Source organism: Diadema setosum, chromosome 22 (assembly GCF_964275005.1).
Source record: "Diadema setosum chromosome 22, eeDiaSeto1, whole genome shotgun sequence".
Classification (NCBI taxonomy): domain Eukaryota; kingdom Metazoa; phylum Echinodermata; class Echinoidea; order Diadematoida; family Diadematidae; genus Diadema; species Diadema setosum.
This window is the reverse complement of record NC_092706.1, coordinates 17,910,722-17,922,110: the sequence shown is the minus strand read 5'-3', so window position 1 is coordinate 17,922,110 and position 11,389 is coordinate 17,910,722. Positions and strand designations below refer to the sequence as shown.

The following is an 11,389-nucleotide window of genomic DNA, read 5'->3' as shown; positions in this document are numbered from 1 at the left end:
ACACACACACATACACATAAGCCAAAGGTCACGTTTGCCACATTACATTGTCATTAATGGTATCTTTATTTCCTAAAATCATTCATCGCAGCCCGAGGCTGAATTACAAATGATTTTACAAAAATAAAAAACACATATACAGTATTACATTATATATATATATATATGTAAAATTACACAATCAACATAACATACAGGCTCATACAAAACAAATACAATTCATTATTGCATCAATAAAATATAAATAATTGTTATCGATTCAGTTTGTATAAAATAAACGAGGGAAAAGGAACGGAAATATGTCAAGAAATGCAGAATGCTAATTTCGATAAATATTGAATGCGAAGCTTGTTAAAAAAATATGTGATATATAAAAACACCATACACATAAAAAAGGATGATGTGATACATTTAATTTTCAATATACCTCCCTCCCCCCCCCAAAAAAAAAAAATATATGTATATATATATATATATATATATATATACCAAACTAGACTAGAATCAAGCTAAACAACAAGCTAAACTCAGAATCGTCATGAATTAATACAAAATATTTCACAACACATAAACGTAATCAATAAAATGTCTAAACTGTGAGCAAATAATCACAATTACGACATTGCGTGACATCGCCCGTGGGAAGAAAAGACGTCATGGGTTGTTTTAACATAATGCCTTCCATAACCACATAACTACAGACGTAAATTCGGGTGACGCTAGGAATCACTGCATGTCGATTAAGTCGATTAAGCACCAATATAGGATGAAATCGATAACAGAAAGTTTATATTCTTTACATTCTTTTGAAGGAAATAGATCTAGGAACTACGATAGAGAAATACAGTTAATAAAATAAGAAGCCAATACAATGCAGCATTACCTTTCTGAAGTAATACAGAAAGAGAAGCCTAAAGTCCACCTGGGATATATATATATATATATATATACATATGTATATCATTAGTGTATAAAATATAACATACCTTAAAAGAAGTACGACTACATGTAAAGAATGCATTCGGGCTCAAGTGAGCTATTGCAATCGCTTTTCGCCAGTCTTTGTCCGTGTTCAGTCAACTTCTTAACATTTTCGTTTTCATCTTCTTCATGGTTTGATTTAAACCAAACTATGATAAGGAAATTATGTTTCCATAAGTCATTAATCTATCTCTCTCTCTGTATATGTATATATATATATATATATATGTATATAAATGTATTTATATGTATATATATGTATATATAGAATATTCATACATTATATAAACAGGGATTTTATATAAATATATGTATGAGAATATTTATGATACGGTATATAAAATATGTGTATAATATTCCATAAAATAAAATTCATGTAAAAAAACCCCCACAAACATTGGCTCAAGTGAGCTATTGCGATCGCTCTTAATAAGTCTTCGTCTTCAGTCACATTTTAGCATTTTCCTTTTCACCATCTTCATCTGATTTAAACAAGAGTATGACAAGGAATGCTTCCCGTTGTTCCTATATGAGTAAACGACAAACCATCGGGTGTCGCTTGAAAGTTCATATACTTCAAAGTCGTCTAATATACAGTACTGTAAAGTTTATTATACTCAACAGCTCATTCTGATATCCTGTGGTTATCGATGACCTTCGAACTCCTCATCATGGGTTTCATTTACTCGCCGTTTGCAGATGGTGGATCCGTTGGAAATGCCAAGGAAGAGCATCCTAAATATGATTATAAACCATTCACCCATGAGAATCAAAACGTCTTTTTATGACACACACTGTACCTGTCACAGTGATCTAAAGACATATCGCCACAACCACACTCGTCACGTTTACTTGAAGCAATTTACAAGTATACCGAACAAGTACCGAATATACGATAATAGTTTGAATTCTAACCACCTTCATTATGTCAGCATGTAGCATGTGGACGACTCGGACTTCAACTCATTTATGTTTACCCCTTTACAAGATTCAAAGTCTAAGCCATACATCGAACAAGTTGATAATGATTAAAAAACATAGGCTGTTACTGACAAAGAAGCCATAACTAAAAAATAATTCATTAAAAGGAGAGATAAGCATCAGTCGCATGATGGTTTTTATTCAGGGAAAAGACACAAAACATTTATGACGTTCACATGAAGGTCCAAGTTAACTTACCACAGTCCATAGATAGCCATGAAGATTCCCTCAACGATACCGATCACGTGATCTAGTGATACGTTTGGTACGTCATGAGATATGTACTGACATGGTATGATGCTTAATCCAACTGCGCCAGACACGAGAGAGGTGATACCTGTGTGAGAAAGAGACGCAACACTTCAAGGACGTTATCATATTTGCCCGATACCGTGAGACCAGGCCGGTTGACTGATGTTGCCTTCTCGAATGATAACCCCTAACGCTTACCAACGATCCGTAACCCTGCCAGATCTGGTATGTTACAACCCGCATTTTGGCAGTTTGGTAGGCATAAGGAAGTACCACACGCCCCCTTGGTAGGCAAACTCAGAATGGGGCGTCACAAATGTTACAATTAGTTACTCCGCATACAGGTTCATTAATCCGAAAATGAAATAAGGTTCGTTATTCCGAAGATTCGTTCATCCGAAAACGGAATATTAAACCCGTAAACCGAATATAACAGCAAATATCTCTTTTTACTAGCATGCTAATGATTAACATTTTAGAGCAAGGAAATAGCGTGTGAGAAGAAATAAAATCCAGTCAACAGCAGTGTTATTGTTTAACAAATTATACGTGTAACAAATGTATTATTGGTACATGTAGTTCTGGTGTTAAAGGCTTGAAATTACCGTCTGCTAAAACTGAAGAGCTTTGCAGCTTTCTGCCGAAATGAATTTTGAACACACTGCAGGCAATCTCCATCAGTCCGCCAGTAGCTACCACCGCGATTAGAAGGTACGACTGCAGAATTGATTCAAGTGAATAAAGACGAAACATCAAGTCAAATACCAGTCTCGCTAATAGTCTAACAATTGTCTAAGGTCATAGGGCGTTTTATTTTCATCTCCCTATCATGATATTTTCATTATCATTTTTTTTTATTCTTGTTCTACACATTCTGCATTTTTCCTCAATTTCCCTGCATACAGTCTCTCTCCTTGTTGTTCGTCAATATGATATGATTCTATGTTATTAAAAAGTTACATCGAAGAATCTTATTTCCAGAGAATCACTTCTCATGATAATAATGTTACTACGTAAACCTAACACAAAGTGGCCGCCAGGTTTACCAATATGTAAATGTCAAGCAACCACGAATTAAAAAGAGAGAATACATACATATCATATACGAGTATATATATATATATATATATATATATATATATATATATATATAACATCAACTGCATAATGCGCTTTTCTCCCCTTACCAACTAAACTAAAGAAACATAATCATACTCACTGATTCAATTTTCCGATGATATAACTTATGAATAGACTTAAGAACAATCACTACGGCGGCGGTTAAGAATAAAACGCTCAGCAAAAACTGGGCTCTGCAAAGAAACAGAGAGAGGAAATTTGAGATGATAAATTAATGTCATTATCACGTGCATACACGGATCAACATGATGATTCAATGGCAAAACCACTATCACTGGAATGTCTCAATAACATCAATAACACAGAATTTAATTTAAAGGGAAATTTACCCCCAAATATATATTATGTGGATTGATTTAATGCAGAAATATGGTAGAACACATCTTTAAAATTTGAGGAAAATGGGACTATCAGTTCAGAAGTAATGATTTGGGTTGTTTTTTTTTTAAGTTTTGGTATGTATCGTCATCAAGATTACAACAACTCGTGATGTCACAATAGGGCAACAATACAACGAAAATTTAGGACAATTCCACATATTTTCCAGCGTAATGAAAGCGCTCGGGATTTACCTCTTTTAAAAGGCATGGGGATGATATTACCTTTTACACAGGCCTACATCAGTAACAAGTCGAGGGAATGTGAAGGACCTACTTGTCATTAAAAAAGGACTAGAAAGTGTTGGACAAGCGTCACTATACAGCGAAAAAAGTCACCACCTGCCAAGTAATACGCACATGCGTTCCAATTTCTGGTGTCCGTCTTGTGATGTGTGTCCTTTCCGCATTGAGTTGGATAACCAAACCACAACCCCTGCACATACTCCTTCAAGTAACAACTCCAGCTGTTTGAAAAGAAGATAATTCAGAAAAAAAAACAAAAACCAAGAAATGCGGGTTAGGTGTGCGCATGATATAGTGTCTTTATCATCTGTCTTCAAATATAGTTAACGACTTTGGAGTGTCCTCATATCTTTGAACTAATTACACATTATTTTCATTTATGTCTATACACATAACAACAACAACAACAACAAAAATAGGCCAATGAATGATCGTGCAATGACCTTTCAGGATTTATTGTTCAACGAATGGCATTGTGTGTAGCTCAATGTTTCCAACGTGGTAATGACAATTACGACGTTGTTAGATATTCATTGCTTGCATTGACAATGATATTGTAAATAAACAATTGCCGTCAAATTATTGTGCCAATTCAAATTACTGTCCACGCAATAAATTTGTGGCCGGGAAGCTTGATGCTAGAGACACATACAAGGTGAACAAGTAAAATAAACGTATCTCGGAATCTATTCCCCATCCCCTCCCCCCCCCCCCCCCTTTAGGGTTCATGCGACGTCATCACACCTTATTAAAAGGGCTAGTGGGGCAGAGATGGGAAGAGTATGTACAAAAGTGTCCTATCCATGCACGTTACGGATGGAAGACGGAAGACCGACAAACCTTTTGATTGATTGATTGATTGATTGATTGATTGATTGATTGATTGATTGATTGATTGATTGATTGACTTTATTTCATTTCTGAAGTTCTTTTTTCATACATAAATAAGACATAAAGTCTATTGAACGAACTAATTGAGCACAGTCAGGACAGTGTAATTTGAATCTGACAGTTAAAACAGATGAATGATTATTCAAATAACCAACATTTTTTCTTGCACAATGCAAAGTGAAAACAAACAGGCATTATTTTATGCATTATATCTATGCAAACATAGGAACCCGTGTAGCTGTCGTTCAAAGACAAATTAAGCAACTCTGGATGTAACAGAAATACAGGAGACCATCATCATAAGCAAACGCTTGACGAGGACAATGGCCTCAGAGTTGATTGCCTAAACAATACGACATAGCATGAATATAATATTCAAGTCAAAACTCATGGAAACGTGGACATGCACCTTGCTACTAACGGAGGTTCAATAAGCTTCATTTCAGGAACCCGTATGATGATTGATGTGGTGCAATGTAATAGAGCACATTGATTTGACGTTTTCTAACAGATTCAAAACTAAAACAATTCTAACTGAAAAAAAAGGTTAATGTTAACGAATACTCGATTTCGCTTTATGGTTTTAACGATAACGAACATTAACAATTCACTTCTTCTTAAACTTAAGCTGTTTAACCGATGCGTATTTCCAATCATGCACGTCGCTCATGTCAAGGAACTAATGATCAAATCATTAACTCTTATGTAATTCAGAGGATATACCCAGAGTTCTGCTCCTTTTTAAGATTGCCTTTACTTGGCCGGGACGCGCGTCTCTTGTTCACAAGCGGCCGGATATAACGACTGGAGGGTGATTAGCAGGTATGTATAACTCAACGAAAAGATCATAAAGATATAAAAGATTATATATACATAAACAACACTTTTTTATGCTGATTTCAAATTGATGAATAGCTCGATGTGGGGGATTCGATTTTTCTCTTCTTTGACTTTTGTATGAATCTAATGTTTCTTACGTATTTTGAACAATTGTATTAATAGTAATTGTGTTTAAACTATTTATAACATCAATATTAGTTATTGCATGCAGTTACAGTGTTGTATTTAGATATTCTTATCACCTTTACAAAGCTTATATTTTCGACTCGATTCCACCACCACATACTTGATGCTATGCATACTCCATTATCACGCAAAATTTGTGTTAATGAAGTGGAAATAAATGAATCAATTCGAAAAGTTAGGAATCACGCCCTATGGTATTAGTTTTCAACTAGAAAACAATCATTGTGCCTACAAGCTACAAAGAGAACACGCACTGTTTTGGGAACTACCAAATAGGCAAACTGAAAGACAAAGGGACTTCAATGTGCCTTGGTGAGAGCCAACTAAGTGGTGCTCAGTGCACGAGTTTATAGATTGCATCTCTTTTTAATATTGTAGAGATCAAGGTCGTTCAAGATTTTTTTTCCTTTCGGGAATTTATACAAAACTTACGTTTTGTATAAATTCCCGAAATGAGAAAACAACAACAACAACAACAACAACAACAACAACAACAACAACAACAACAAAGACATTGCGATTCTCTTACCCCGAAAGCAAGTACAGCCGCACGGTCCATTGCCTTGCCAAATGCTGAAATGAGAGGATGGTTGAGAATAACTAACTCTGCAAAGGTATAACCCATGATTTTACAAATGCAAAAAATAACAGTTATTATCGAACAAACAGTTCGAGTGACTTTGAAACGGCGAGATCTCATCACGATTCATCAAATAATCGTGATGTTGCCCCGGATGTTGCTATGATGTTCTGCTACACATTGTTTTATGCAACATTATTGTATAAGCATACGAATTTCAATAATTCTATAGGCGTATTTATCACTATCTAGATGCGAAATCTATCACATCTATCTAGTTTCCGTGTATTCTGCCTTGTGACGCCACCAGCAAACTTTTCTCGTATCCACAAGGGCAGCTCGACAAGTAATCTTATCTGTCATCTTTGATTGAAAATACAAACATGTTAGTAGAATATGCTTGTATCTTTCGTTTTAACTCGGTATCCATTGAAATATCGCTGACTTTTCCAGTTGGTAAAGTTAACCAAAAAATTAAAAGTAAATGTGTAAACTTGATGATATTTGTGACTTTTGACATGTTGAAATAAAGATATGTTTGTATCCGTCGTTTTAACTCAATATCCTTTGAAATATCGCTGACTTTCTCCAGCTAGTAGAAATAAAAAAAAAAAAAAGATTGTAAAGTTGATGCTTTCTGTGACTTTTGAATGTTGGAAAACATGTTGAAGCAACGATATTCACCCTACCTACTGAACATGCTCCGAGAAGGAACAAAAGAACGAGAGATACGAGACTGATGTAATATACATGCTTCCAAAAGGTGGCGGTGTCTGTTTTTCTCTCTGACAGTATAGTGGAGAAAGAGAACGAGAGGAGAAATTCATAAAACCTGGAGACATAAAGCAAATGTATCAAATGTATATATAATACATAACAACAAGTAGTATCTGTGTTTACATATCATAAAAGCAAGGACGAATTCAGCAGGGACTATACCTGTACACTTTACATTCACATTGATCTTACTGTCGAGACAGTGATTTCGAATAAGAGCTAATCGACTTAGTTTAGAGATAATCCAAAATGCTATACGGTGTGCATTTCCAGCGGATTATGCAGATGCGTGTTGATCAAAATACTGGACAGACTTCTGTTGAAATTTGTGTAGTTTTACAGATTCTATGTTATAAATTCAAATTCCAAGTGATAAAATGCAATTTTCATATCTTTAAGCTCGAATACCAGTGTCCAGTATTTTCGCAGTGGAAATATCTATAAACATATAACTTGCACTCCGTGGGTGTAATTTTACATCAATTCATCCTTTCTTGATGCATTCTTTCGTGCTTTGAGATTATGATGAATAAACTACATCATTTGAAAACAACAACAACAACTTGCATTCCCGTGAGCAAATCTGTGACCAACGATAAAAAAAGAAAGAAAAGAGGGATAGAGAAGGAGAGAGATAGGGTTGAACTAATTTATCGTATTTGAACTTAATGCTCCTCTCTGAACTCGAATGAATCGTTTTAAATATTTGGTTGCACAACTACTGACTAAAAAAAACAAGTGCAGAATAAATGGTTGAATGATTATTCACTGATAAAATCCTAATTGAGATGGACCTGACTCCACATTTACAGAATCTAGTTTTCTTCAGTTTTTTTTTTCCTCCTTCTTCTGGTGTGTTTGCTGTAACAGGAAAAAGTAAAGCAACACATGAGCGACTAAAGTCAAAATTTTGTAACCATGGTAATGTGGCATGGGTGTAGCGCTGACATTCACTCTGCAGAAATAGCATATAATTATGATATGTGTACAGCAGTACAGTGCTCATAACGTTATTAACTGAATAACTTTTGGTTTCCTAGTTACCGTACTTTCTTTCACCTGAAACCGATTATTCTGACTCAAAAGCGATAGGATTTACTGCTGTTGGCACATGCGTTCACTTTGAATTATTTGCGTGTACATGCAGTATAGCTCAATAACACATGTTCATTCAAGTGTATTGTCTAATATCATGCATTATAAATATAGTATATATATATATATATATATATATATATATATATATATGTGTGTGTGTGTGTGTGTGTGTGTATGTGTGTTATTATCCCTGATGGAAAGAACACAGTGTCACACAGTGTGTTTACAATGTGTTCACATAGTCGGCTATGTGAAAACGCTCGAATTTATCAGTGTGAAGATGATTTCACACTGTGGTGTGATTTTTCTCAAGAGTGTTCACATATAATGTTCTGATTCACACTGGATTGGGACACTGGGTTCTTTCCAGCAGGGATATAACAAGATTTTTTTGATGTTGAAAGAAAGATATTTATTCAGGGACAGCATGGTGGTAGTGTCACTGCCCGGAAAGCCTACGAAAGTAGTTCGAGTCTAACTGGTTCCTTTTTTCCGACATTTTTGTTAATTTACAGATCAGCAGTTGCAATCTTAACAAATTTAGTTTGTAGAGGGAGACAAATTGAAGAAACTCACACCTGAAGATTTGGGCGGGTTTTTTGGAATTTGTACCACATGGCGGTCATTGAGTTTGTTCTATTTCACGGTCATGAACCAAATCGTTTGATTTTTGTACAAATTATGCCTGATTAAACAATTTATTATAAATCAATGTCATAGTATAGATACGCTTCATTGACTGTACGCTTTCATGCACTATTCTAGTCAATATACCCTCCAAATGCATAATTGACTTCCTTCGATCTTGGTGGGATAAAACTGCACTTGAGCTAACTAGGCATAATTATGTTCTGTATATAAACATGGTGCATTCAACAAATGTTCAAGATTATGGACTTTCATCATAATACCTACATGAGCCTACATCATTTTAACCCATGTGCTTGGTCACCTTCATCTCTGCTTGAGTCTTGAAGGCCACCATATGAAGAGATTTCTCCATTTGAATGCTTCTCGATAGGAATCAGTTCAATGTTCATGTTACATTCTGGTTCGTCGGGCCTGAACATTGGAAAAAGAAATTATGGCTATACTTTTAGATAGTACTGATTGTAAATTGTGTTGACTTAATTGTGTTGATATACACTCAGCAAGAAAAGAAAGTAAACGCTTTTTCGAGTTCATATTTTTATAGAAGATTTTGATAAAAACCAATGTATTATATAAAGGTGATCTAATTCCCCTTTTTAATGACCAAGTTGACCTGGTTGTTCATTAAAAGGGGAAACTTTACGCATGAGTGAACATGTTTTTCTCTTCCAAGGCACAAGAGTAAAAATTACAAAAATGAACAAGTTGTCACTCATGCGTAAGTGCTCTTCCATATAACAACAACAAAGTAAATTTCAAACAAAAAGAAACATGAATCCAGTCACACAAATAAACCTATGATTTCTATAATATCTTTAAAGCCCAAAAGATCAATGAAGGCTAAAATGATGGAAGAATAATGGAAGAAAATGGAGAACCTTTAATTCTCTCAAATTTAACATTTAATTCTCTCAAATCCAAATTCAAATGAAATAAGAGACGATGCGATATCAAAGAAAATGTTAGAAATTGGAACTTTTTTTACATTAGGAAAATCTTAAATGATATTTGGTTCTCGAATATATCGAATGAATTCTTAAATTAATAAATTCTTAAATTAATAAATTAAAAGAATGAAAAAGAAAGAAATTTTATTCGTTTAATCATCTTTATGCATATTGCTCCCTATGTCATTTGAAGTTTGAGTTGACAGAAAATTCTTATTTTCCACCCTTTAGTATAACACTTTGTATTTGTTAGAGGTTATAAAGAGATAATGAAAACTTATTTTTGCTATTTTATTCATGTCACTCATTGTGTTAATCTGGTCGTTTGTTGTTATTGTTATCTAGAAGAACATTTGCAGCTGAAAGGCAGCATGTGAATTTTTGCAATTTTTACTTTTGTGCCTTGGAAGAGAAAAACATGTTCACTCATGCGCAAAGTTTCCCTTTGTATTAACCTAATAGCTTTATAGCCAATCAAATTACCTTTGATATGGTATATAATACACGTGCATTGATTTTCATCAAAATCTTTTATGAAAAATATGAACTCGATATAGTGTTTACTTTCTTTTTCTTTTCTTTTTTTTCTGCTTGTTGATTTACAGGAAGGATTGGGAACGCTTTTCTTCCTCTTATAGGTGTCTCGCTGACTGCAACACATATGATAATCAGTTCAGATAAGATAGGCCTACAGTCAAATCATAGAGACGAAAAGAGAGACCATTTAAGGGGAATGAAACCCAATCATACATGTGGATTGAGTGAATGCCGGAATATTAGTAGAACACATCAGTGAAAGTTTGAGGAATATTGGACAGTCCATTCAAAAGCTATAATTTTTTTTTAAGTTTTGGTGACGAGGTCGCGGGATCAAAAGACTACTACAGATCATGACGTCTTCGGGGAACGGTACAAAGAAAATTCCACAAAATATCATTTTATATGAAAAATACACATTCCATCGACTTGTTGCTTTATGAAAGAGGTAAGTCTAGTGTCTTTCATAATGCTAGAAAAGGGAAAACATATCGAAATTTTATATTTTCTTTATAACATCGTTTTCCGTAATAATGTGATTATGTTCTCTATTAGTCTTCTTATCCAGCGGTCTCGTCACCAAAACTTCAAAAATTCATAACTTTAGAACGGATTGTCCGATTTTCCTCAAATTTTCACTGATGTATTCTACCAAACAGTAAGACTAACGAGGTACTGGCGGCTATAGCCACCTCCTGGCTCCTTGCTAAGACTCACTGGGATTCGAACCCGAGCCCCAACCCCAGCCATTCGACTGAAAGGCAGATACACTATATATTCCCACTGAGCCAACTCGCAGCCCTGCCATTGGATATGATATCGTACTTGGATAGACCATTCCCCACATTCAAACAGGCAGAAGTGACATCCAAAACATTAACAAATTTCAACTTACCTTTTCATTC

The 11,389-nt window shown here is 34.7% G+C and overlaps 1 protein-coding gene across 1 annotated transcript; it reads right to left on the bottom strand.

Moving 5' to 3' along the window:
* Window positions 1-1,616: 1,616 nt before the first annotated feature.
* On the bottom strand, window positions 1,617-4,150 carry LOC140245330 (transmembrane protein 163b-like). The gene is made up of 5 exons (XM_072324909.1): window positions 4,092-4,150; window positions 3,434-3,527; window positions 2,820-2,931; window positions 2,161-2,299; window positions 1,617-1,716 (listed from the first exon to the last, which is right to left on the bottom strand). The coding sequence occupies exons 1-5, from the start codon at window positions 4,139-4,141 to the stop codon at window positions 1,626-1,628; spliced, it is 486 nt and encodes a 161-aa protein (XP_072181010.1). The 5' UTR covers window positions 4,142-4,150; the 3' UTR covers window positions 1,617-1,625.
* Window positions 4,151-11,389: the final 7,239 nt, after the last annotated feature.

What these genes read in the sequence shown, in the direction of transcription:
- LOC140245330 (XM_072324909.1), bottom strand. Translation starts at nt 4,141, where the DNA reads ATGCGGAAAGGACACACATCACAAGACGGACACCAGAAATTGGAACGC. An exon ending in ATCATCGGAAAATTGAATCA is followed by an intron (nt 2,932 to 3,433) that starts GTGAGTATGATT and finishes TCAATTCTGCAG; the next exon opens with TCGTACCTTCTAATCGCGGT. An exon ending in CTCTTCAGTTTTAGCAGACG is followed by an intron (nt 2,300 to 2,819) that starts GTAATTTCAAGC and finishes TTTCTCACACAG; the next exon opens with GTATCACCTCTCTCGTGTCT.